This window comes from Chlamydomonas reinhardtii, chromosome 7, assembly GCF_000002595.2.
Source record: "Chlamydomonas reinhardtii strain CC-503 cw92 mt+ chromosome 7, whole genome shotgun sequence".
Classification (NCBI taxonomy): Eukaryota; Viridiplantae; Chlorophyta; class Chlorophyceae; order Chlamydomonadales; family Chlamydomonadaceae; genus Chlamydomonas; species Chlamydomonas reinhardtii.
This window is the reverse complement of record NC_057010.1, coordinates 2,040,721-2,065,069: the sequence shown is the minus strand read 5'-3', so window position 1 is coordinate 2,065,069 and position 24,349 is coordinate 2,040,721. Positions and strand designations below refer to the sequence as shown.

Here is a 24,349-nt window from a genome sequence, read left to right as displayed (position 1 = left end):
GCAGCTTTGTCATAGTGCTCCTAACGGATATGTATGCACAGTGCCCACCGGCCAGCGCAATAGCCGAGACCTAAGAGCCCGCGGAACGCCCGCAATGTCTGCAACATCGCGCTGGCCTTCCTCTGGGCTCGCTGTCTTCGCGGCCTTCATCGCAGCCCTGTTATCACCAAGCTTGGCTTTGGAAATACCACCACAGGCGTCTGGGCCCACCTGGCCACCCAGACCGCCCAGGCCCCCGCGCCTTCCCCTGGCACCGCCTGCAGGCACAGCAGCTCTTCCCACCCGGCCTCCTCCTCCAGCCGACCCCTCGACAGCTCCTCCGGTATCAGCCACAACCCCCACGGCAGCGGACGCTCCCGCACTTCCCCCGCGACCTCCTAGACCCCCAAGGCTTCCACGTGCTCCTTCGCCGGCGCCGGCAACGCCACCACCTGCCACGGTCGGCAGTCCGCAGCCGAGTCTGTTGAATGGAACATTTGAAGCGACAATGACACGGCCTCCCGCGCCCCCTTCCTCGCTCCCAGCTTCCCTGCCCTCGCCATCACCGTCGCCGCCACCACCCCCTCCTGGTCCCTCTCCGCCTTCACCAGCCGCTCCCCCGCGCCCACCGCCTCTGCCACCCTACCCACCTGAAGAGCTCAATGTGGGTCGGGAGTCATGTGGGTGCGTGCTTCTGTTGGCACAGCCGCCCTGATGCCCCAATCCTGACCCGGTGTTTCCTCTGCAGGTCCTGCCCAGCGGCCCCTTCCCCTGCGCCTGGGCCGAGCTAGGTGGCGAGGACACACGCGTGCGGCGCTTCCTGTTCCCGCCCTCCCCCGACCCCAGTCTCGCAAACATCCCCGGCCTGCAGTACAGCGTCGAGGTACGGCACTTTGTGTGTGCAGGGTGGAGTGCTGGGTTGGGATGGGAGCGCATCGAGACTCAGGCGGCTTGGTCAGGCAAAACTAACACAACCAAGCGCTCGACAAGTTAGTCCACCTGGTACTCGTGTACAGTACGCACATCAGCCGCCTTCCTGCCCCGGCCCACATCCTTCTTACCTATATCCCCATCACCCCATCAAACCCCACAGGCCGCGGGCGCCCAGCCGTCCACACCCGTGGCCGTGTGCGCCACTGCCGCCGCCTGCGCCACACCCCAGGCCGCCGCGGCGGCAGCAAGCAGCGGGGCGGCGCTGATCCTGCCCTCTCCCGCCCCCATCACCTCATCAGCCCTGCCCCCCCTGGCCAACGGCACGCGGGCCCTGGTGGCGGCGGCAGACCACCCCGACGGCGTGTACGCACTCGCGGCCTCGGACGGCGCCGGCACCGCTTATTCAGTGGACGTGTGTACCCGTGTGCCGGCCGACACACGCTGCCCTGACTTCTTCGGGGTCATGTCTGTGATGCGCCCCGCAACCGCGCTGCCAGCCGCCACCAACACCTCCGCCGGCGCGCCCTACGGCGCCATACGCAGCCCGGTGACCTGGACCGCCGCCGCCGCCCAAGCCGCCGCCGCCGCCGCCGACTCGCCCCTCGCTGTGCTGACGTCGGCTTGCACGCCCCCGCCCGGCGTGGATGCCTCTCGCAAGCTGGTCTACTCGTGGGGCTGGGACTTTTCCGGCCTGCCGCCCAGCCTCGCCGCCTCAGGTTTCGTGGCGGTGTACCGGCGCTACCCGCTCACACGCATGGCGCCGGGCAGCTACAACGTGCAGATGCTCAAGCCCGCGGCGGTGCGGCTGGCGGTGATTGTGCGGTTGCTGGACGCGAACCCGGACGTGGCGGGCACGCCGCTGGGAGTGCGCGAGGTGGTGACTGTGGGCGACAGTCCCAGCTTTGTGGTGCCCGGCGGCAACGTCACGGACCTGACGTTTGTGTTTGTGGTGCCGCCTGTGGCTCAGCTAGACAATGTGGCAGCCATGAGTGCGGCGATCAGTATGGCTTGGCGCCCCGCACCGCCGTCGCCGCCGCCAGCGCCACCTTTGCCGCCGTCGCCTGCGCCGCCCTCACCCCAGCCGCCGTCGCCCGAGCCTCCCAGCCCCTCGCCGCCGCCGCCGTCGCCACCACCCCTGCCACCGACGCCGCCGCTCCCGCCGTCGCCGCCGCCGTCGCCGCCGCAGCCTCCCTCTCCGCCACCTGAGCCCCCGGCACCGCCGTCGCCGCCCCCCGGCAATGTCCAGCGCGGGCAGGAGGGGGCTGCCACCTGCCGGGGCGGCGGGGCTCCCGGCTGGGGGCTGTCACTGTCGCTGCTGCTGGCGGCGGCGGTGGCATCATGGGCGCGGGCAGGGTTGTAGCGGACTTAGAAATGCTCTGGCCATTAGCCGGTAGTGACGTTAGTTTTAGTGACAGGCCTATGGGAGTGCGATGGGATAGGTATGGGTCAGGGGCAGGTTGCTTGGCGTCATCCTGTACTGTGTCGCATGTTCCCAGACCCCAATTAACATCCAAGTCAAGTAAGGCAAGAGCGCGCGACTAGTGAAACGCAGGAGCTGCTATACCGAGACATTGCTGACTTGCTGCTGCTGGTGGGCGAGTAGTGACAGGCCTAGGGGATCTAGGCTGAAGCAGGGAGGGCTGAAATGGCCACTGAGGTAGTGAGTTGCGTTGACTGGCAGGGTGGTGAGAAGGTAGACAGAAGCAGGGAGCATTTGCGCGGCGATCCCACAAACTAGATCAGGCGTGCGCCTTAGCCATTCATTGCTGCCGCCGGTGTCGGGTTCGTCAATTATGGCACCGTGCGAAGCCATCATTACAGCCTCAAGCTGTCGCAGCCAACCCACTTGGCGGGGCTACGACAAAGGCTTGCTGCTACGAAGTACTCTTACAGAACAATGTGGCTTAGTGCAAGGTTGTGAATCAAAGTTCAGTCGGCATCGCTGGATCTAGTGTGTGCCGGGCGCGCCATGCGCCCATCATGCCGACCTAGCTTGTCAGTTCTGCTCGGCAGCAGCCCTCAATGCCACCCCTGCGCGTCCACCCCAAAACCCGGCTTTACGACACATCCTGCTTCTGTCTACCTTCTCACTACCCTGCCAGTCAAGGCGCCTCACTACCTCAGTGACCACTTCAGCCCTCCCCTGCTTCATTCAGCATAGAAGCCTACTAGATCCCCAAGGCCTTTTACTACCAGCCTGCCAGCAAGTCAGCAATGTCTCGGTATAGCAGCTCCTGCGTTTCACTAGCCGCGCGCTCTTGCCTTACTTGACGTCGCAAAGTGGATGTTGGGGTCTGGGAATACGCGGCACAATCCAGAAAGCCTACGCCAAGCAACCTGTCCCTGACCCATACCTATCCCATCGCACTCCCATTGGCCTGTCACTAAAACTAACGTCACTACCGGCTAATGGCCAGAGCATTTCTAAGTCCGCTACAACCCTGCCAGCGCCCATGATGCCACCGCCGCCGCCAGCAGCAGCATCAGCGACAGCCCCCAGCCGGGAGCCCCGCCGCCCCGGCAGGTGGCAGCCCCCTCCTGCCCGCGCTGGACGTTGCCGGGGGGCGGCGAAGGCGGCGCCGGGGGCTCAGGTGGCGGAGACGGAGGCTGCGGCGGCGACGGCGGCGGCGACGGCGGGAGCGGCGGCGTCGGTGGCAGGGGTGGTGGCGACGGCGGCGGCGGCGAGGGGCTGGGAGGCTCGGGCGACGGCGGCTGGGGTGAGGGCGGCGCAGGCGACGGCGGCAAAGGTGGCGCTGGCGGCGGCGACGGCGGTGCGGGGCGCCAGGCCATACTGATCGCCGCACTCATGGCGGCCACATTGTCTAGCTGAGCCACAGGCGGCACCACAAACACAAACGTCAGGTCCGTGACGTTGCCGCCGGGCACCACAAAGCTGGGACTGTCGCCCACAGTCACCACCTCGCGCACTCCCAGCGGCGTGCCTGCCACGTCCGGGTTCGCGTCCAGCACCCGCACAATCACCGCCAGCCGCACCGCCGCGGGCTTGAGCATCTGCACGTTGTAGCTGCCGGGCGCCATGCGTGTGAGCGGGTAGCGCCGGTACACCGCCACGAAGCCTGAGGCGGCGAGGCTGGGCGGCAGGCCGGAAAAGTCCCAGCCCCACGAGTAGACCAGCTTGCGGGAGGCGTCCACGCCGGGCGGGGGCGTGCAAGCCGACGTCAGCACAGCGAGGGGCGAGTCGGCGGCGGCGGCGGCGGCTTGGGCGGCGGCGGCGGTCCAGGTCACCGGGCTGCGTACGGCGCCGTAGGGTGCGCCTGCGGAGGTGTTGGCGGCGGCTGGCAGCGCGGTTGCGGGGCGCATCACAGACATGACCCCGAAGAAGTCAGGGCAGCGTGTGTCGGCCGGCACACGGGTGCACATGTCCACTGAGTAAGCGTTGCCAGCGCCGTCCGAGGCCGCGAGTGCGTACACGCCGTCTGGGTGGTCTGCCGCCGCCACCAGGGCCCGCGTGCCGTTGGCCAGGGGGGGCAGGGCTGATGAGGTGATGGGGGCGGGAGAGGGCAGGATCAGCGCCGCCCCGCTGCTTGCTGCCGCCGCGGCGGCCTGGGGTGTGGCGCAGGCGGCGGCAGTGGCGCACACGGCCACGGGTGTGGACGGCTGGGCGCCCGCGGCCTGTGGGGTTTGATGGGGTGATGGGGATATAGGTAAGAAGGATGTGGGCCGGGGCAGGAAGGCGGCTGATGTGCGTACTGTACACGAGTACCAGGTGGACTAACTTGTCGAGCGCTTGGTTGTGTTAGTTTTGCCTGACCAAGCCGCCTGAGTCTCGATGCGCTCCCATCCCAACCCAGCACTCCACCCTGCACACACAAAGTGCCGTACCTCGACGCTGTACTGCAGGCCGGGGATGTTTGCGAGACTGGGGTCGGGGGAGGGCGGGAACAGGAAGCGCCGCACGCGTGTGTCCTCGCCACCTAGCTCGGCCCAGGCGCAGGGGAAGGGGCCGCTGGGCAGCACCTGCAAAGGGATTAGTGGAGTAAGCTTCAGTCCAAACTGTCAATTGTCAACAGAAGCGCATTGGAGACTAGCTGAGGCGGCCGAGGTACGCGCCAATGACGCCCCACGCACAACCTATGACTCACGTTGAGCTCTTCGGGTGGGTAGGGCGGTAGCGGCGGCGGCCGCGGCGGGGGCGGCGGCGAAGGCGGCGAAGGGCCAGGAGGAAAGGGAGGCAGCGACGGCGATGGTGGCGGCGGGAGGGGAGGAGTCGGTGAGTGAGGAGCCGGTGAGGGAGGGGCCGGTGCGGGAGGGGCCGGGGAGGGCGGTGCCGGCGAGGGGGGAGGTGGGGATGGTGGCGAGGGAGGCGATGGCGGTGCCGGGGATGGAGGATGTGGGGACGGCGGCTGCGGAGACGGCGGTGACTGGCGGGGCGGCTGCGGCGAGGGAGGCGTTGGCGGCGAAGGAGGTGGCTGCGGCGGCGGGGGTAGCGGCGGTGATGGGGAGAAGGGCACGGGTGGCCCAGGCTGAGGCGGCCGCGGTGACGGAGGCTGTGGCGGTGAAGGGCCCGGAGGCAGCGGGCTGGGTGCAAGGATGGACGGGGCTGGTGATGGCGGGAGCGGGCTTGGAGGCTGTGGCGGCTGTGGCAGCGGAGGCGCGGACGGCAGTGGGCTGGGTGCAAGGATGAACGGGGCCGGTGATGGTGGCCGGGGGCTAGGTGGAGATGGGGATGTTGCGGCCGGCACTGGGGGCGCCGGGCTGGGAGGTGCCGGCGAGGGCGGGCGGGGACTGGGGGCTGGGGGCGCCGGGCTGGGGGGCACAGGCGACGGTGGTGTGGGAGTGGGAGGGCCGGGAGGAAGTGGCGGCGAAGGGCCCGGTGGCATCGGGCTGGGTGCAGGGGTGGACGGGGCCGGTGACGGTGGCTGGGGGCTGGGTGGCGCCGGCGAGGGAGGCCTGAGGCTTGGGGCTGGGGGCGCCGGGTTGGGAGGAAGCGGCGACGGTGGTGTGGGAGTGGCAGGGCTGGGAGGAAGCGGCGAGGGCGCCAGTGGACTCGTTGGGGAGGGGAGTTTGGGCTGCGGCGGGGAGGGAGGGGAGGACGATGGTGGGGAGGGAGCGGGCTGCTGCGGAGGTGATGGGTGCGAAGGTGCCGGGCTGGGAGGAGACGCGACCACGGCCGTGGGTAGCCCTGGAGGCGAGGACGACAATGGCGACGGCGGCGGTGCTTGACTCGCCTTTGCCGACGCGCCCCATAGCAGCAGCGACAGGACGGCCAGGGCCACGGCGTTGCGCATGGCCATAGAGATGGATGGAACTAATGGCATTCGATGAACACCTTGACTACTTTTGTAATGCGTCACCGCGCGGATTGATAAGCATCCAGTACAGTGTTGGTAAGTCGTGTAAGATAGCAAGCTGGGGCCTCAAAATGCTTGACAGGCCCGGGAGCGGTTGTGAACCAGTTGTCGCTTTATCAGTCGCCAAGAACTTATAACAATGAATCTCTTAAAACTTGTGTATGTGACTGGTAGAGAGAAGTTGGTTACTGAAATATGGGCGACCATCGCGGAGCGGGGTCGTGTCACAGGTAAGGGCATGTCACCTCGGGCACGCTCCGCTGAGAGCCATACTTCGACATGTAAAGGCATTTGGAGTTGTTACATGTACATAAGATCCACGGCCTCACAAAGCTCTCCCGAAGTGGCGCAGAGCTTCACTCTGCTGGCTTATCCGCAAGCTCGCACACACCCGCAGGTCCTGTCCACCAGCCCAATATTGACACATCCATGCTGCGGGACACCTCCCCCTCCACCAAACACACGCATACAGTTACCTCACGCGCCGCACGACCAATCACTGCACAAACTCCTGCAGTTACACATGTACAGTGCACACACAGTTGTTCCACTGTCTAGCTTCAACGCTGTTGCACGCCCCACGTCGCACGCCGCACGCCCCACCCAATCCAGCTCACCACCGCCCCAGTCGGCACGCGGGCTGACTACACCAGACCGCGCACGCGGACCTGCTTCCATCACAACAATGACACACATCCCCACATGGCCACTCACAGCCCTGACTTGCCCTTACACAGAGAGCAGCCGCCTCCCCAAACACACCGGCATCCACCATCCCCGAACACCAAATCTCCCTCCTCCTCTGGCGCCTCTGCCCACACCTCTTCCTCATCGTCTACGTGCCTCGCTCACTTCTTCTTGCCACCCTTCTTCTTCTTGTCCGCCGTGCCGGGCTTGCTGCCAGCCGTGCCGGGCTTGCCGCCGCCCTGCACAGGAAGGGGGCCAAGACAAAACACACACACACACAACCAGGAGCGGGCGCCGTGTCAGCAAGCAGCTGCTAGCAGCAGGCAGCGAACAACCCACCAGCGGGCAGGCCATGTACAGGTGCAGGCTGTGGCGTTGCAACGACGACGCCAAACCCTATCCGTGTGTTGCGAACAACCGCGAACAACTGCGGATGGGTCTCCGGAACGCGGCACCGCGCAGGCCGCAGTCCCATTCCACACGCTCTCACTTCCCTTCCCGCCCATGCTCCCACCCTCGCCCCCGCGGCCCCGCCCCCATCTCCGCTCCTGTCCCCCGCCCACACCCACCCACCCACCCACCCACCCACCCACCCACCCACCCACCCACCCACCCACCCACCCACCCACCCACCCACCCACCCACCCACCCACCCACACACACACACACACACACCCACACCTTGAGCACTGCCATGGCGGGCGTTTTGTCCATGAACTTGCGCAGCGCCTCGTCCACCTCGCGACTCACCGGCTCCACCTGGGCGTGCGGGGGGAGATGGGGGGAGGCGGTGAGGGCGGTGTTGGTGGTGGGGCGGTGAGGGCGGTGTTGGTGACAGGGTGGGGAAAATGGTGAGGTGACCGAGGGCGAGGGCTGTTTTGCGGCTGTAACAGATGCAGTGTGTGTTCGGGGCCCTCCCCGCACCCCGCAGCCTTGCAGCCAGCCATGCACACCCTCCCCTCCACACCCCATCCCCTCCGCCACACCTTGCACAGCCACTGCAGTATCTCGGGGATGTCCACGGGCGCGGCGCGCAGGCGCTCGATGCGGCGCTTGGTGAGCAGGCTGTGTACGGCCATGTCCAGCTGGCCGGCGGAGTAGCCGTCGCTGATGTGCGCCAGCGTGGACAGATCGAACTCGTACGTCAGCCGGCCCTGGGGGTTGATGGGTGGGATGGGGTGGGTATTCATGGCCAAGCAAGAAGTGAATTGAAGGGAGAGGAGGGGAGTTGGGGAGATGGAATGGAACGCCAGGTACTGCGTGGGGTTGCAAGGTTTAGGGGACGGGAGTTGCGCGGCACAAATAGAGGGGGCGGGACGGGGCGAAAGGAGGAGCTTGACAGAGTGATGGGGGCGAGGGCGCAGGCCCTAGAGCTGCGGCGCTCTCACACACCCCTCTGCGCCACCAGTTGGCTAGCCCCCACGGCCCCCGCCCCCGCCCCCGCCCCAGCCCCCGCCCCCGCGCCAGCCCCCGCCCCCGCCCCCGCCCCCGCCCCCGCCCCCGCCCCCGCCCCCACGGCCCCCGCCCCCGCCCCCGCCCCCGCCCCCGCCCCCGCCCCCGCCCCCGCCCCCGCCCCCGCCCCCGCCCCAGCCCCCGCCCGCGCCCCCGCCCCAGCCCCAGCCCCAGCCCCCGCCCCCGCCCCCGCCCCCGCCCCCGGCCCCGCCCCCGCCCCAGCCGCACCTGGTGCCGCTCGAAGAGGCCGGGCCACACGATGCGGCGCGAGGCGTAGTCGGGCAGCGGCATAAACACGTGCTTGGACCAGAAGCCCATGAACGCCTGTGCGTATGCAAGGGGATGGGGAGGAGCGCGATGGCACACAATACGGTATGGTGTGGTGATGCGATGTGGGGAGGGGAATGTGGCGGCGTGGGCTGCGTCGGAGAATATGTCGGGCAACTTGTGTGCGTTGCTGTGTCTGAGGCACGGTGCGGCTTCTGCACGCACACCTGCCAGCCTGCCGTATTGCCACCCCAAGCCCCCGCCACCCGCTGCCTGCCCCGCTCTTTCCAAAACCCCAGCCCCCTGACCTCCTGCCCCTCTAGCTTGGTTTGTTTGAGTGGGCTGGTATCTACAAAAGCCCCCACCCACTTCATGAATGCACCCCCATTCCCCCCAAACACACCTTCTCGTCCTTCTTGGCGCACAGGTATGGCTCCCGGCTGTTTCCCAGCACCAGCACGCGCTCGCCGGGCGCCAGCGTCTTGGCCTCCTTCAGCAGCTCCTTCTTGATGCGGCTGAAGGGCTCCTGCGGGTGTATGTGTGGGTGCGCATTGGGAGCGGAGGGCAGAGCGCGGGCGAGTGAGCAGGTGGATGTGCTGTATGTGAATATGGGGTGTGGAAACCAGGGGCATCTATCACGTGGACAGATTCGCAGGTGCCGGAAGAAGGAAGGCATGGCCGCGACGCTTACCAGAGTGGCGGCGGCGACACAGCGCGGGACCTAGCCATCACCGTCGCCCTCCTTTCATCGGGCTCGGGCACATAACCCTCCCTCCCTCCCTCCCTCCCTCCCACCTTCCCACCACACTCTTCTTCCACCACCCACCCGTCCCATCTCCGCTTCCGCACCGCCGCTCCCGCCACCACCACCACCACCACCCCAACCCGCACCACTCCCGCGCCCGCTTGCCTGGCTTCCAAACTCCTTGAGCTTCTTCTTGTCTGTGAGGAAAACCTTCTCGGCCTCGTCGATGTAGACGACGGAGGGCGCCATGGTGCGGGCCACCTTGAACACCATGTGAACCATCATGCCCACGTTCTTGCCGGGGTACTTGCCTGTGAGGATGTGAGGGTTTGAATGACGATGTGAATTTAGGATAGCATTGGAGCAAGTGACTCGGCAACTGGTGGTCATGATAAAGGCTTGGTCATGTTTCTCCTCGCCTGTGTAATTGGTATGAGCTCGCCCGCTCTGACCCGCAGCAGCACCCGCTAGCACCGGCACCAGCACCAGCCCACCGGCACCAGCACCAGCCCACCGGCACTAGCACCAGCCCACCGGCACGGCGGCACCGGTACCGACACCGGTACTGGCAATAGCACCAGCACCAGCACCAGCCCACCAGCACCGGCTGCTGCACCCACCGTCCGTATTGCGGGGCGAGATGTCGAAAAAGTTGGAGCCGCTGAGGTTGGCGATGGACTGCGGGCGGGGCCAAGAGCGGTGGCAGGGGGGAGTGGAAGGGCGGGGAGAGCGGGGGCGTGATGTGTGGAGTGAGGCGAGAGCGCTGAATGCGCGGTGCAGCCGTGCAAAGGTGCAGGCGGGGCCAGCCAGGCACACAGGTCGGATTGCGTCACCTGTTTCGGGCTGCCTCCATCGCGCACACTCACGAATTAATGCGTGGATTCGTTTCCCCTGACACACACACACACACACACACACACACACACACACACATACACACACATATACACACACACACACACGCGCGCGCGCCGCCGCGCCCTCCCACCTGCGCCATGAGCGTCTTGCCGGTCTTCTCGGCGCCGTACAGCAGCAGGCTCTTGGTGTGGGGCGCCCGCTCGTGGATGAACTGGCTGCCCAGCGGCAGGATGGCGTACTCGGTCAGGGCCTGGCGGACCTGTGGGCGGGTGGGTGGGTGGGTGGGTGGGTGGGTGGGTGGGTGGGTGGGTGCGGAGAGCAGCAACAGCGACAGAGCGTGCGTGTGTGGGTAGCGTGTGGGTAGCGTGTGTGTAGGTAAGTCACATGGTAGGGTCTGGGAGGGCGGTGTGCATTGTGGGGCTCATACTGACAGCACTCCAATCAATACTCCCACTAAGCCCGGTGCCATTGCCAGCCAGTGTCCCCTCCCCTCCCCTCAGCCCTCCCCTCCCCCTCCCTCCGCCTTCCGCCCTGCCGCCCACCTGCGCCATGGAGGGGTCGGGTATGATGTTGGCCTTCTCCAGTGTGGCGGCCATGAAGGAGCTGGAGCCCAGGTAGTCGCGCACGTGCACGTGCGGGCACTGCTGCAGGATGCCGTTGGACACCAGCTCGGCGAACAGCGACTCGATGGAGCGGTCGGCCTGGTGAAATGGGGGAGAGAGGGAGAAGGGGTCACATTCATGATTGATTGAGAAGAAGCAGGGGGTGTAGCCATTCATGTGAACGGTGTGTATCAAACAAGGAAGTGCCGACGTCCAGGGGGTGGGGAAGAGGGGGTGGAGAGGGGGATAGCAGTCGTGATCAGTTCAGGAAGTTGTAGCCAGTTGTGCAGTGGTACAGCAGGGGGGCGGCGGTAGGTGACTGGACTATGCTATAGAGGGTTTGCGGGGTGCGCGGCAATGATGAGATGCGCGGCGGGGCTGTGTTTGTGGGTCGGCGCATCCCCGGCGTGTGGGCCTCACCGTGGGGTCCTTCTTCTTCTTGCCCTTCTTCTTGTCCTTCTTGCCCTTCTTCTTGCCCTGCGGGGTTTGCAACACAGGCACACGAACCGGCATGTCAGGGTCAGGCGGGCACGTCCGCCCACTCCAGCTTCCTCCACTCCCCCCCCAACGGGCCCTGCCGAGCCCTGTCCGTCTTGACTCATCAACCCGTCAGCCGCGCCCACCTTCTTCTTGCCCTTTTTCTTCTTGCCCTTCTTGCCCAGCTTGGCGGCCCGCTCCGCCTCCACCAGGTCCTTGAGGTTCTGCAGAAGCACACGCATCTCGCCGTCCACCTGTTTGCGGGGAGGGCGGGTTGGGGTTGGGGTTGGGGTTGGAGGGGCGGATGGGTTACAGTCATGAGTAGCTAGGAAGTGCAGTTGGGATGGGCTGGGGTACGCGTTTGGCAGCCAAACCGGTTGGGGGAGAGAGGCGGGGGTGGGGAGATTGCGCGGCAGTAGCAATAGCAGTGGCAGTGGCAGGGATGGTTGGTGCGCAGGTGCTAGCCAGGGCAGAAAGTGGCATGCAAGCTGAAGCACGAGCACCTAAGGGCAGATTGATGGAATGCTGCTAACCGCTGCTGCCACCTCGTCACAAACCCAAAACATGATGGCTACCCCGCCCCCTCCCACACACACACACGCGCACCTGCAGGCGGATCTCCTCGAACACGATGGGCCGCAGCTCGTCCTTGACCAGTTCGGCGTCGTACTTCTGGTGGAAGTTGTCAGCCTCGTCACGGTCCTGTGAGGGCGGTTTTGGTTTTGTGGGTTGGTTGGTTTGGTTGGTTTAGCGTGTGGCCTTTCGGCTGCTGGAAGCCATCAAGGCCTGCAACGGCGGCAAGTGGCCTCAGAACGCCTCGCAGGCACCAGTAACCACAGCACCCCACACGCCTCATCACGATCGTGTTTCTTAGTATCTTACTGCGAATGGTAACAACAACTCTCCCCGCGCCCCACACGCGCGCTCCCACCTGCCACTTGGCCACGAACTCCTGCACGGCGGCCTCAATGGCCGGAATGAACACCGCGCCGATCTTCTGCTCCTCCGCCTGCGGCTCGTCGCCGCCGCCCTTCTTGTCCTTCTTGGGGTCCTTCTTGGCGTCCTTCTTGGCGTCGCCCTGGTCGCGCGAAAAGTGCATGTGAGCATGTGTGGTAATGCACGCGAGCATGTGGTAAATGCACGTGTGCATATGTGGTCAACGCATGTGTGCATATGTGGTCAATGCGGCGTAAGCCACAGGAGGCTGGGCTGCCTGGTAGGGTCCACACACCGCCAAGCGCCACCGCGTATGGCCCCCACAATCGCCCCTAACGACCTCGCGTCAAGGTGCGACGCATCTGCACCGCCCACTCCCCTGCTGCACACGGAAGCTGTGGCCCCCTGCGTGCCCACCACCCACCCACCCACCCACCCAACCACTCCACGCCCCCGCTCCCCAAACACACACAGCGACCACGCACCTTGCCGTCCTTGCCCTTGCCCTTGCCGTCCCCCGCCGCGTCCTCCAGCAGGCTGGCCAGGCTGGGCGGCGGCGGGTTGAGGATGGCCCTGCTGCCGCCGTCGTCGGGGTCGGGGAAGTCGGGGTACTCGCCCGTGTCGGGGTTGCGCTTCTCAACAAACCAGGCGTTCACCTGAGGAAATGAGTGTGTTTGAAAAACAACAAAATATGAGTGTGTGTAAGTGTGTGTGGGGGAGGGTGGGTGTGGTGAGAGTGAGCGGGAGCAACATGAGCAGGAGTAGTGGCGTGGTGCTAAGGAAAGACGGGGGGGTGGCAGATCAGCGCAAAGAGCCGGCCAGCGGGCTGGCTACTGCTGTGTGGCTCGTAGGAACCATGGCAGGGCAGGGCCGCATGGGCTGCAACCCCAGCGGGGGCTAGTACAGGCACCCGCTCCCCTCCCGCATCTGCCCCAGCCGCCCCAACGCCTAGCTGCCCCATTCAACTCCCCACTTCACCGACACTCTGCTCACCGCTTCCGCTCTCCCCCTCCCCAGTCGGCACGTCAAACTTGTGGTTTAGTCACTCCGTTCTCCGTGAACGGCCTACCCCCACGACAACACGAGAACGAGATTGACGGTTACAACTGGCGCGCCAGTTTTGCATGTGCGTGGCTGGGTGGGCTTCCTGACATTCATGGGACTTTCTCAACGGGCTCGGGCACATAACCGCCCCCCTCTCTCACCTTGTCCTGGATGGTCTCTCGCATGTCCTGCCCCTCCAGCTCGCGGACCTTGCCCTTGAGGTTCACAATGGCCTCGTCGTACTCGCGGCCGTGCTCCAGCTGCACGCGCTTGCGCCGCATCAGGTTCTTGGCCTCGCCCATCTGGGGGTCGCGCTTGGGGTCGCGCGGCTGGCGGGGGAGGGAGCGGATGGGAGGGGGAGAAGGTTGAGAACATGAGGAACGGGATACTAGGTCAGGCCAGCATTGCAAAACCACCCACTGCCTGGAGGCCCCTTGTCTCGTCCTGCGCCTCGTGCTGCTGCTTTCTCACCAAGAATGGTGAAAACAACGTTCCCCTCCTCCTCCTCGTTCCCTCCCCCGCTTTCTTTGGGATTGGAACAAACTATACCCTCAACCCCTCCTCCTCCTGCGCCCAGCCACCCGCACCTTGGGCTTCATGCCAATGAACATGAGCTCCTTGTCCGCCTCCTTCTTGATGCGGCGCCGCCACAGGAAGCCGCGGATGGCGGCCTGGATCTTGCGCGCCGCCTCCTCGTGACTCAGCGTCACGCCCAGCCGAACGCGCCGGTCCTCGATCTGCCGCTGACGCTTGGTGATGGCGGCCAGCCGGGCGCGCTCCCGGGCCTGTGGGCATGTGGCGTTTCAGTGAGCGTGAGGGATGGAACTCGCAGCGCGTGTTTGTGTGTTTGTGTGTGTGTGTGTGTGTGTGTGTGTGTGTGTGTTGTAGAGCACAAGGAAAACTATGCTTAGGACAGTGTATGCGATGCAGAGTTTGTGTGTGCGTGTGTGTGTGTGTGTGTGTGTGTGTGTGTGTGTGTGTGTGTGTGTGTGTGTGTGTGTGTTTGGGTGTGTGCGTGGACCCCGAGTCCCCGAGTGCTTAGCCCCTGAGTAGCCCCAGAACCCCAAACCCCATCCTGGCAACCCCTTCTGTCGCGACCCCCGCCCACACCTGCCGCCCCCGCTCGTTCTTCTGGATCATGAGGATGGCCTCGTCCTCGCCCAGCGGCGCCCCGATGCGGATGATGGGGCTGGCGGCCGGCCCCTTGACGTTGTACTTCTCAATCAGCGCCTGGGGGGGGGGGTGCGTGGGTGTGTGGGGTGGGTGGGGGTTGGTTTGTATGGGCGGTGAGTGCGAGAGGTTTGATCGGGTGCTGGCAGGAGTGAGAGGTGGTGGCAACATGGACACACACATACACACACATACACACACATACACACACAGTCCCTGACAACTCTTCTCGAAAGTAGCCATCCAGGCTGCACCAGGACACCACTCCCCCCTGGCCCCTGGCCCCTGCCCCCGCTCACCTCCAGGAACTTGTCCCGGTCGTCCAGCTCCTTGGCGCGGTCCTCAATGAAGTACTTGGGCACAGGCACCTGAGAGGGGTTGAGGGGTTGAGGGGTTGCGGGGGAGGGCGACAACAAGGCGGGACAGCAGGGGGGCCGGGGAGGGGCTGGAGGAGGAACCTGCGTAGGCGCAGCACGGCATGCTTTGCACAATAGCATGCAAAAGACGCGGCCATATTCCGAGGGCGCCCCGCTCCTCCCTTCCTCCCGCCCTCAATCCCTCCAACGACTACGGCGCCAAGCCCCACAGCCTGGCCCTGCGCGCCGCCTGGACCGGACCGTCCCCCTCCCCTCCCCACAGCCCCAAGCCTTTAAAGCAAATCGCCCCGCCCTGCATGGGCTGCTGCTCCTCCCCTCCTCCTGCTCCTCCCCTCCTCCTGCCTTCTCCTGCTCCTGCCCCCTCCTCCTGCTGCTCCTGCGCTCACCTCCAGCACCTCCGGTCCCAGCTTGAGGTCCACCAGGATGTCGTCCAGGTTGATGAAGTCCAGGCCGCGGTTCAGCTTGACCTGAGGCAGGTGGGGAAAGGGGTGGCGGGACAAAACGGGTTCATGGAGACTCCGACTTGCCGGCCTGTGACCCGCCGCAACAGGGCCCGCCCTGCCGCGCGGTGTGCCCCAGCCACCCCCACCCTTTCTCCCCCCCCCCCCACTCGTGATTCATCCGCACCACCCCCGCCAAGCGCCCTGCAAAGCACCTTGCCAAGCCAAGCGCCCTGCCAAGCCAAGCACCCTGCCAAGCGCCCCTGTGCATATGCAGGTGCGGCGCAGCCCCCCGCAGCCCCCCAGCCGCCCGCAGCCCCCCAGCCCCGCCGCCCCCCGCACCATCCAGTGCCGGATTTCTAGCATGCGGCCTATGCACGCCTCCAGCGCTTTCCGCATGTCCTGCGAGGAGCAGGAGGGGGGCAGCAACAGGAGCAGGAGCGGGGGTCGGCAACAACACATTCGGGAGGTGGAGGAACAGCACAAGAGTATTGGGGGAGGACGGGTGACAGCTGCACACCGCAACGCACTATGTTGTCCTCGGGGCCTCCTGCCGCGCAACTCGCCCTGGCACCCACACACACATAATGACATGACCCTCCGCCGCCCGGCCCCGCCCCACGACCCGGTAAGCCGCCGCCCTCACCATCTCGTCTTAACTAATCATGCATGGAAGCCCTCCCTCCCCCGCCCGAGCAACTGCCATGCCACGCCTGGCCACCTGCCGTAACACCGACCCACGGCCAAGCCATGGTTAACACCCGTTCAGGACGCCCGAGGCCAGCACGTTCTGCTTTCTGGTCTCCCGTGAACCCACGGCTGTCACAGCACGGCCAGCACGGCACGGCCAGGTCGACCGCGGCGCTCGCACCTGGCGCTTCTGCGGGTGCACCATTTGGTCGTACGCCGTCTCCAGCTTTCGCATAATCTGCAGGTACTTGATGTAGATGCACGCCCACTCCGATAGGTCCTGGCGATGTGGGTCGGGGCAGCGGGGCCAGGCGGCGGGGGGACAGGAGAGGGGTGGGCGTGGCGCACGGTGTTTGTTTGTGCAGGCGGGGAGCGGGGTTGCGTGCTGCCTCAGCGACCCGGTGGCAGGTGTGTGCATGCCAGGCTCCCGTCCGCTTGGCTGCCCTCTTAACTTCGGGCAAGAGGCGAATCCCGTTGCGTCCAGTAGAACTCAGAGGGTCATGGGCACTTGTCAGGGAGTGTGTTGATCGTGACATGCAAGCCACCGCACCCCGAGCGAGCACACGCGTGCCACTACCCCTCCCCCGTCGCACCTTGGGCGCCAGCGCCGGGTCCTCAGGGTTTTCCGCCTCCAGCTGATCGAGCAGCTCCATCATGGCCTCCCGCCACATAATGTCGTATGTGCTGCGCGGGCAAGGTGACAAACACGGTCGGTTCTTTGGTCGACATGTGATCGCCATTGAGCTTTTACAGCGGTCTCCCACGCCTAGTACCATCATGGATGCGCTTATATGAGTAAAGCACGTACACGTTCGCCATCTTGTCCGCTCCGGGTCAGCAGGCGCCTATAGAAACAAGCTGCTCCTGAAAGCGGTGACGCGGGGCCAGCGGCCCCTTCTTATTTAGACTGTTCCTAGTAGTTGCTTATGTTTCACAGGTAGAGCTCAGTTTTTTGCTCCACATCGAAGAGCCTGTCCGCGACCTTGCCCCACGACCCTGGCAGTTCCTTCTAGTTGCGGGGCTATGTCACAAAGCGTTGATGCAAATTCCGTATCGTCTTGGACTGAGCAATACATACGCCGTGAGTGTGGAAACCAACATGGGAAATCGCAAAACCCGCTCATGCAGCACGAAACTCGCTCAACCGCCTTAACTGAGCATAACAACCACTTCTGCACTACCACTGACAGACAATTAGAATACTAGTGCTTCGTTAGGAGGCAAGCAGTGACGACTTTGCCGACTCAAGTTGGAGACGGGCCAGCAGCGAGGCGGGAGCTTGGCGAGCGGCCTGGACACATTACAGGTTTGAAATGATGACATTCAATGCTGCCAGCGAGCTTGCCACGGGAAGATCCCCATTGATTTGCTTTCTCGGCAGCTGTGTGTGGGCTGCAGAGACCGTAAAACTCGCATAGGCACTTTAAGTAGTTTAGAAGGCATTGGTGTGGGGGCACGCCCGCCTGCGCGTTGCCTTGACGCCGACCGACGCATCTGACACGCCCGTGCAATGCCGCTGGTGCACAGTTCAGCGGCTCGGAGCTCTCCGCACCCGGCCACCAGGACAGCACTCGGCGGGCACTCACGCACAGCCTGGGTGGCTGCCCTCTCGGCCTAGCCCCCGCCGCCATGACGCGCCGCTAGCGGCCGCACCACGCCTAGGCGGAGCCGAGGCCGGAGCGTGCCGCCGCCGCGTGGCGCCTGAGCGGCGCCGCAACCTCGGTGCCAGCGACCGCGGCGGCACCCCCTCCCGCGCCCCAATACAGCAGCAGTAGCGGACTGCTACAGCCACCATGCAGGGATACGGTTACGGGCAGCCGCCGCAGTACGGGCAGCAGCCGCAGTACGGTCAGCAGCCGCAGCAGCCGCAGAACCCCATGCAGCCGGGCTACATCCAGCAGCAACCGCAGCAGCCCATGCAGCAGCCCATGCAGATGCAGATGCAGCCGGGCGGCTATCCGGGCATGCAGCAGCAACAGCCCATGCAGCCCTCCATGCAGCCCTCCATGCAGCCCTCCATGCAGCCGGGTGCATACGGTGCACCCATGCAGATGCAGCCGGGGGCCTACCCAGGGATGCAGCAGCCGCAGCAACAGCAGCAACAGCCCATGCACCACGCGCCTCAGATGGTGCCGGGGCCGCCGCAGCAGCAGCAGCAGCAGCAACAGCAAATGTCGTACCCGGGGGCGCCGTCACAGCCGCAGCAATACGGGCAACCTGGGGCCGGCTATGCGGGCGTGAAGCAGGAAGCGAGTCCCATGGCGCCCACTGGCTTTCCGGGAATGAAACAGGAGCCCAACTCGATGATGGCACCGGGCCCGTCGATGGGCATGGCGCCTGGGCCTATGGGGCAACAGCAGCAGCAGCAGCAGGCCTTCAACATGCAGCAAATGCAGGCGCAGGCGCAAATGCAGGCGCAAGCACAAGTGCAGGCGCATATGCAGGCGCAAGCGCAGGCACAAGCACAGGCGCAAGTGCAGGCACAAATGCAGGCGCAAGCGCAGGCGCAGATGCAAATGCAGGCGCAAGCACAGGCGCAGGCGCAGATGCAAATGCAGGCGCAAGCGCAAGCGCAAGCGCAGGCACAAGCGCAGGCGCAGGCCCAAGCGCGGATGATGCAGCAACAGCAGCAACAACAACAGCAGCAGCACGCGGCGGCGGCGGCTGCAGCCGCGGCACAGCGGTCGACTGTCATGCACCACCCGCAACCCATGCACGCTGCCAACGCGGCCGCCGCGCACGCCGCCGGCGCCTCCCACCCATCCACCACGCCGCACGCGCACCCGGGCACACCGGCGGCGCGGCCGCCCTCCACCACGCCCACGCCCGCGCCGGTCTCCATGGGCTTCACTGAAAACCAGTTGGCGGTCCTGAAAGCCCAAATCATGGCTTTCAAGGCCCTGAAGAAGGGCCCCGTCGCCGCCGACCCCACCTGGCCCACCACGCTCGCCAACTGCTACCCCCCGCCGCTGGCAATGGCCGCCGCCAAAAACCTTATGGCGGCACACAACAAGCTTGTCGCCAACGCCGCCAGCGCCGCCATCAAAGCCGCCACGCCCACGCCCACGCCCATGCCAACGGTGGCGGCGCTCACGCAGCAGGCCACGGCGGCGGCCGCCGCCGCGGCGGCGGTGCAGGCGGCGGCGGGCCGCGCCGCGGCGGCGGCACCGGCGGCGCCCGCCGCCGCCGCCGTCATCTTGCCGCCGCTGGAGGCTCCCAAGGACGCCAAGGAGGTTCACCGCTACGAGGGGCCGCTGGTGACGACGCAGCACCCGCCGGAGGTGGAGGTGTCGCCGGCGGTGGTGCAGGCGGCGGCGACGGCGGCGGCGCAGAGCGCGCTGGCGGCGGCGCTGGCGGCGGGGCAGACGACGGAGCAGGCCATGGCGGCTGTGCAGGCCGCCGCCAACGCCGCCGCCATACAGGCCTCGCAGGCGGCGGCGAACAGCGTGGACAACACCGGAACGCAGGTGGGGGGGGCCTTGGGGCTAGGGGGTGGTCATGTTGAGAGGTTTTCTTGATTGTTGCGCGCCTGCGTGCGAAGAGTTAGCATGTGGACATCGGGGCATAAGGGCATATGGCTCGTGGAATAGCAGCGGCGGCGGTAGTGCGCTGACGATGCACCCTATCCATTCCACCCAATCGCCGCGCTGCCCAACCGCCCAACCCTCCAAACACTTCCCAACGCCTCCCAACCGCCCCCACAGGTCCAGTGGGACGTGACCAAGCTCATGGCGAACGAGTACCACCGCCTGCTCATCCGCAAGCGCAAGCGCCGGATGCAGCAAATCATGGAGATGCTCCGAGCCAAGGACCGACTCGTGCCCGGGTTCGACGTGGGCCCCGCGCCGCCGCCCGCCAAGACAGGAGCGGCGGGAGGAGGAGGCGGAGCTGCAGCGGCAGGGGCAGCGGGCGGGAGCGGCGCGGCGGCGGAGGGCGGCACGGAGGCCGCGGGGTCTGGGGGAGGTGGTGAGGTGGTGGAGGCGCCGCAGCGGGCGGCTCGTGGCGCACTGATGGCGGAGCTGCGCGGCCTCAGGCTGCTGGACCTGCAGGTGGGGGGGGGGCGGTGGACGGGGGGGGGCGGGGGTGAGGGTGAGGGGGTGGATGTGGGGGAGTAATGTGGGGGGTAGGGGAGCTGGGAGGGGCGGGTTTGGAGGGGCGGGTGTGGAGGGGTGGGTGTGGAAGGGTGTGTGTGGAGGGGCGGGTGTGGAGGAGCGCGGGGTAAACTCCAACTCCCAAAGAAACCGAGACTCAGAACCAGCCTGGGGGTGGATGTGGGGGTGGGGTGCGCAGCAGAGCGAGGAGGAGCCCTTGAACCTGCTGACCACGCGGGGATTGGGAGCTGTCCCTTGCGGCTGCGACACCGCCCATGCAACACACGTCATTGCCCTGCCCACACCTGCCTTGTATTAGGACACGCGCGTATGCACCCACGCTTCGCCTGCGCACCCACGCACACCCTCGTGCTCGCACTCGCACTTGCGCAGGTGAAGCTGCGCGGCACCATTGAGCGGGACGTGGACGAGCTGAAGAACCTGCAGGAGCAGCCCTACAAGAAGTGCGTGTGGGGGCGGGGGCTGTGTATGTGTGGCTGATCGGGTGGCTGAGGCTGTGCGGGTGCGGGTGTGGCTGGGTGCGGGTGTTCATGCTGCAACAACCGGCCCTCGTTTCAGTTTTGTCCCACACCACACACTTTCCCTCACCCCAATGCTGTCCATAGTTATCTTGTCACGCGTCCTTGTGTCTCTGACGTCTCATTTGGAATGGGACGTTGAACACAACTCCACCCGGCCACCCACCACCACAACCCTACACACGCAGGTTCGTCAAGGACGCCAGCCTGACCAAGTCGCAGCTGTCGTACGCGCTGGTGCAGCGGCGGCAGGCGGAGGCGGCGCACCGCGCGGGCGAGTGCCGCCTGCAGTGGCGCAACGTCATCCTGGAGAGCACCAGCCAGATGAACGCGCTGAGGAGCGTGAGGAACAAGGGCGTGCTCAAGGTGGGGAGGGGGGACGTGTGTGGGGCTGGAGGGGGGGCTTGGGTTGGTGGGGGTGCGCTGGGGGGGGCTGGGGTTAGGGGCTGTGGTTGGAGTTGGCGTGCTGGGGGTTTTGAGGCGTTTGGTGATTGGTGATTGGTGAGGAAGGCAGGCGCATCACTGGTCGGAAGCGGATCTCGTGCGTGCCATCAGGCTGGTAGGGCAGTGGCGGTGAGACCTTCGCAGCAATGGTGGTTCACGTGCCACAACTGTTACTCCTGCCGATGTGTGTGTTGCTGTTGCCGCCGCCGCCGCCGCCACCGCAGGTGCACGAGCGCTGGCGCCGGTCGCACAATCGCAACATGGTGCGGCCTCGGGGGGGTTGCAAGGATTGGTACAGAGAAGTGTAGCGAAGTACGGGGGGGGAGGGCCGTGTTTTGGAGAGCTGGGGGCGTGTGTGTACCGTTTTGTACGGCATTCGTCCGCCGCGGCGCGCGGTGGAGGTCGCGGCGGGAGGCCGGGAAAACAGCAGACCGCTGAGACTGCTGGAGGCTGCGGCAAGTCGGCAGGTCGGGCATTTTGCAGCGCCTGAGGGCCATCCCCTCAACCCCAGCCAGTGCCTTCACCTAACCTGGTATGCAGGAACCGTCCTCCTGACCCTCCCGCGTAGGCCACGCTCTCCTCCTCGCTCTATTGCATTTGTTCGGTTTAGCCTGACCTGGCATGGCTGGCACCCCGCTCCTGACCCCCCCCCGCCCTCTCCTCCTCAGGACGACGAGCACGAGCGGCGTATGGAGGCGCTCAAGGCCAACGACCTGGAGGCATACCAGGCGCTGCTGCAGCAGGTGGGGGAATTGGTGGGGGTGTGGGGGGGGGAGGGGGCGTGTGTGTTGGGGGGGGGCGTGCGGGTGTGTGTGCATGTGTGTGCTGTGAGTCCGGCGCTTACATCATCCGGTGCCACTAACATCCGCGACATGAACTTGAACTGTGAACGCAATCTCCCCTCCCCGGTACGCGCAACACCACACCTGCTGTCTACTTCGCTACACTTCTCTGTACCAATCCTTGCAACTCCCCCTCCTCCCTCCCCCGTCATCATCGCCCTCCCAGGCCACCGCGGGCGACACTGTGCAGGACGGCAACTTCAAGGAGATCAGCCGCTTCCTGGCGGAGACCGAGGAGTACCTCAACAAGCTAGCGCACAAGGTGGCCATGGTGAGCAGGATAGCGACTGTGCAGGGGCAGAGGGGGAGGCGGTTTTGTTTCACCTTTCCATCAGGACGCATGACAAGTCAAGGTGGGGGAGGGGGAGGGGGATTGTTGTGGAACTGGTCATGCCTGGAACCCCACCCCCGTAACGACTTCGTCTGCAGTCTTCTTCAGTGCATCCTATGCCGCTTTTCCAAACATGCATGCAACCCCCCACCTCCCTCAGGCCAAGGTGAACCAGCAGACGGAGCTGGTGGTGCGCGAGGCCATGGAGGAGGCGCGGCGGGCGGGGCACTCGGAGGAGGAGGTGAGCGGCGGGAGGGCAGGCAGGCAGTGTGTGGGTGTTTGTGTTTGGGGATGATGATGTGGGTGCATGCGGTCGAGGCACACACAGGGGGCCGTTGCGGACACCCCAGACAGCGGCACAGACCTTTCCACAGCATCCTTCTGTCGCCCATGGATGCGTGTTTTGCCCCCGCTTGTTTTAATATCCACCACAACGCCCTAACGCCCCCTTTCCACCCTACAGATCCGCGCCATCGGCGAGCGTGCCGCCGCCGAGTTCAAGGCGGAGAGCGACCTGTTGCGCCGCAGCCGCATGCTGTCGGGCGACGCACAGAGCCGCCTGCAGGTGCGTGTGGTGGCAGTGGGCGGGGAGATGGAGGAGGAGCTGGGGCGGGGACACGCGTGTGACAAACATGACCGAGCTGGGGTGTTTCTTGGTCACGGTATGTCCTGTGGCGTATTTCCTTGCTTTGTGCTGTCTTACACACGCACCAACGCGCTTTCTGCTTCTTACCCCCGTCCCACCTCCCACACACACCCCACACACACCCCACACACACCCGGCTGCAGGAGCTGGCCCACACGGTGGAGGAGGAGGTGTGCATGCCCAAGCTGCTGCAGCCGCCGCCGGGGGCCACCCTGCGCGAGTACCAGATGGTGAGGGGGGCGGCGGCAGGGGGCCGTGTGCGTGTGTGTGCGTGTGCGTGCCGGTCCAGGAGTCACCGCGTGTCGCCCAGACTTCCGGTACTTCGCTGAGCTGCCTTGCCTTCACGCACTGGGATGCCCACCACCACACCCGCCCGCTTTCCCGCCCATACGGCCACCACACCACCCTTACCCACCTCAAAACGCACTCGACCTCAACTACTTCCCCCTCCTCAGATCGGGCTGCGCTGGATGGTGTCGCTGTACAACAACAACCTCAACGGCATCCTGGCGGACGAGATGGGGCTGGGCAAGACCGTGCAGGTGGGGGGGGAGGGCGGCGCGCGGGGGGGGGGGGGGTTGTAAATACCAGCCCAAAGTAAACCGAACCCAATGCAATAGAGCGAGGAGGAGAGCGTGGCCTATGCTTGACAACGGAGGGGCACGCGACAATAGTCCCGGGGGGTTGTAAACACCAGCCCGAACTAAACCAAAACCAACGAAAACAAGCGGAGCACAGGCAGAGGTGGCGGGGCGGGGGAGGGGCGGTGTGTGTATGTGTGTGTGTGTGTCTGTATGTTGTTTGGGCGTGCAACTCATCCATGCTCCTTTTATCCTTCCGTACATCCTACCGCCACCATACCTCCTCGACCTATGCCCTCCTGCTGCCGCCGCTCCCCAGCTCCACCACCACCACCTCAACTTTCACCCAACACCCTCGCCCCTCTCCACGTGACCCCCCTTACACGTGTCTGTAACGTCTTTGCAACCCCCCGCCCCTCCTCCCATCCTCCTCCCCCCCCCACCTCAGGTGATGGCTCTCATCGCCTACCTGATCGAGCGCAAGAACTGCTTCGGGCCGCACCTCATCATCGTGCCCAACGCCGTCATGGTCAACTGGAAGTCGGAGCTCACCAAGTGGCTGCCGGGCGTGCGCTGCGTCTACTACGTGGGCAGCAGGGACGAGCGAGCGCGCAAGTGAGGAGGGGGGTGGGGGGTGGGGGTTTGCAAGGATATTTGGAATGCAGGATGCACCGGGGGGGGGGGAGGGGAGGGAAGGGAGGGAGGAAGAGGGGGGGAAAGAGGGGCAGGGAGTGGGAATGCTCGGTGTGAAGTGCGGTAGATGGTGAAACCGCGGCGGCTCGGCAGGGGCAGCCGGTGTGTGTATGTGCACCGTCCCCACATCAGCCCGAGGGAGGGTCGCGCTCTCCTGCAGACCGTGCCGCGGTTGGGGGGCCCTTCCAAGGCTCTGTTGCCTTTAAACCCTGA

At 65.7% G+C, this 24,349-nt stretch overlaps 4 protein-coding genes across 4 annotated transcripts; 2 read left to right on the top strand and 2 right to left on the bottom strand.

Moving 5' to 3' along the window:
• The first annotated feature begins 24 nt into the window (after positions 1-24).
• Positions 25-2,710, top strand: CHLRE_07g325850v5 (uncharacterized protein). The gene is made up of 3 exons (XM_043064089.1): positions 25-643; positions 728-862; positions 1,073-2,710. Exons 1-3 carry the CDS (start codon positions 488-490, stop codon positions 2,270-2,272), a joined length of 1,491 nt encoding a protein of 496 aa, XP_042922657.1. The 5' UTR covers positions 25-487; the 3' UTR covers positions 2,273-2,710.
• A 5-nt stretch (positions 2,711-2,715) lies between these two features.
• CHLRE_07g325812v5 (uncharacterized protein) lies at positions 2,716-6,414 on the bottom strand. The gene is made up of 3 exons (XM_043064088.1): positions 5,016-6,414; positions 4,756-4,890; positions 2,716-4,545 (listed from the first exon to the last, which is right to left on the bottom strand). Exons 1-3 carry the CDS (start codon positions 6,159-6,161, stop codon positions 3,346-3,348), a joined length of 2,481 nt encoding a protein of 826 aa, XP_042922656.1. The 5' UTR covers positions 6,162-6,414; the 3' UTR covers positions 2,716-3,345.
• Positions 6,415-6,512: 98 nt separating this feature from the next.
• On the bottom strand, positions 6,513-17,024 carry CHLRE_07g325762v5 (uncharacterized protein). The gene is made up of 23 exons (XM_043064087.1): positions 16,778-17,024; positions 16,563-16,653; positions 16,151-16,249; positions 15,622-15,681; positions 15,226-15,306; positions 14,762-14,830; positions 14,403-14,522; positions 13,880-14,077; positions 13,454-13,621; positions 12,734-12,904; positions 12,244-12,390; positions 11,919-12,014; positions 11,459-11,566; positions 11,256-11,312; positions 10,776-10,934; positions 10,364-10,492; positions 9,996-10,053; positions 9,541-9,686; positions 9,034-9,156; positions 8,592-8,687; positions 7,898-8,065; positions 7,593-7,670; positions 6,513-7,150 (listed from the first exon to the last, which is right to left on the bottom strand). Exons 1-23 carry the CDS (start codon positions 16,786-16,788, stop codon positions 7,073-7,075), a joined length of 2,511 nt encoding a protein of 836 aa, XP_042922655.1. The 5' UTR covers positions 16,789-17,024; the 3' UTR covers positions 6,513-7,072.
• A 150-nt stretch (positions 17,025-17,174) lies between these two features.
• Positions 17,175-24,210, top strand: CHLRE_07g325700v5 (uncharacterized protein). The gene is made up of 13 exons (XM_043064040.1): positions 17,175-17,275; positions 17,497-19,436; positions 19,674-20,018; positions 20,454-20,524; positions 20,788-20,965; positions 21,268-21,306; positions 21,712-21,786; positions 22,052-22,156; positions 22,377-22,457; positions 22,680-22,781; positions 23,006-23,092; positions 23,318-23,404; positions 23,892-24,210. Exons 2-13 carry the CDS (start codon positions 17,763-17,765, stop codon positions 24,060-24,062), a joined length of 3,015 nt encoding a protein of 1,004 aa, XP_042922654.1. The 5' UTR covers positions 17,175-17,275; positions 17,497-17,762; the 3' UTR covers positions 24,063-24,210.
• The last annotated feature ends 139 nt before the right edge of the window (positions 24,211-24,349 follow it).

Coding starts and splice junctions, on each gene's coding strand:
- CHLRE_07g325850v5 (XM_043064089.1), top strand. CDS start 488: ATGACACGGCCTCCCGCGCCCCCTTCCTCGCTCCCAGCTTCCCTGCCC. Junction 644..727: donor ACCCACCTGAAGAGCTCAAT/GTGGGTCGGGAG, acceptor TTTCCTCTGCAG/GTCCTGCCCAGCGGCCCCTT. Junction 863..1,072: donor GCCTGCAGTACAGCGTCGAG/GTACGGCACTTT, acceptor CAAACCCCACAG/GCCGCGGGCGCCCAGCCGTC.
- CHLRE_07g325812v5 (XM_043064088.1), bottom strand. CDS start 6,161: ATGCGCAACGCCGTGGCCCTGGCCGTCCTGTCGCTGCTGCTATGGGGC. Junction 4,891..5,015: donor ACCCACCCGAAGAGCTCAAC/GTGAGTCATAGG, acceptor ATCCCTTTGCAG/GTGCTGCCCAGCGGCCCCTT. Junction 4,546..4,755: donor GCCTGCAGTACAGCGTCGAG/GTACGGCACTTT, acceptor CAAACCCCACAG/GCCGCGGGCGCCCAGCCGTC.
- CHLRE_07g325762v5 (XM_043064087.1), bottom strand. Junction 13,622..13,879: donor TCATTGGCATGAAGCCCAAG/GTGCGGGTGGCT, acceptor CTCCCCCGCCAG/CCGCGCGACCCCAAGCGCGA. Junction 8,066..8,591: donor GCCTCTTCGAGCGGCACCAG/GTGCGGCTGGGG, acceptor ATCAACCCCCAG/GGCCGGCTGACGTACGAGTT.
- CHLRE_07g325700v5 (XM_043064040.1), top strand. CDS start 17,763: ATGCAGGGATACGGTTACGGGCAGCCGCCGCAGTACGGGCAGCAGCCG. Junction 21,307..21,711: donor GGTCGCACAATCGCAACATG/GTGCGGCCTCGG, acceptor TCTCCTCCTCAG/GACGACGAGCACGAGCGGCG. Junction 22,458..22,679: donor CGGGGCACTCGGAGGAGGAG/GTGAGCGGCGGG, acceptor TCCACCCTACAG/ATCCGCGCCATCGGCGAGCG.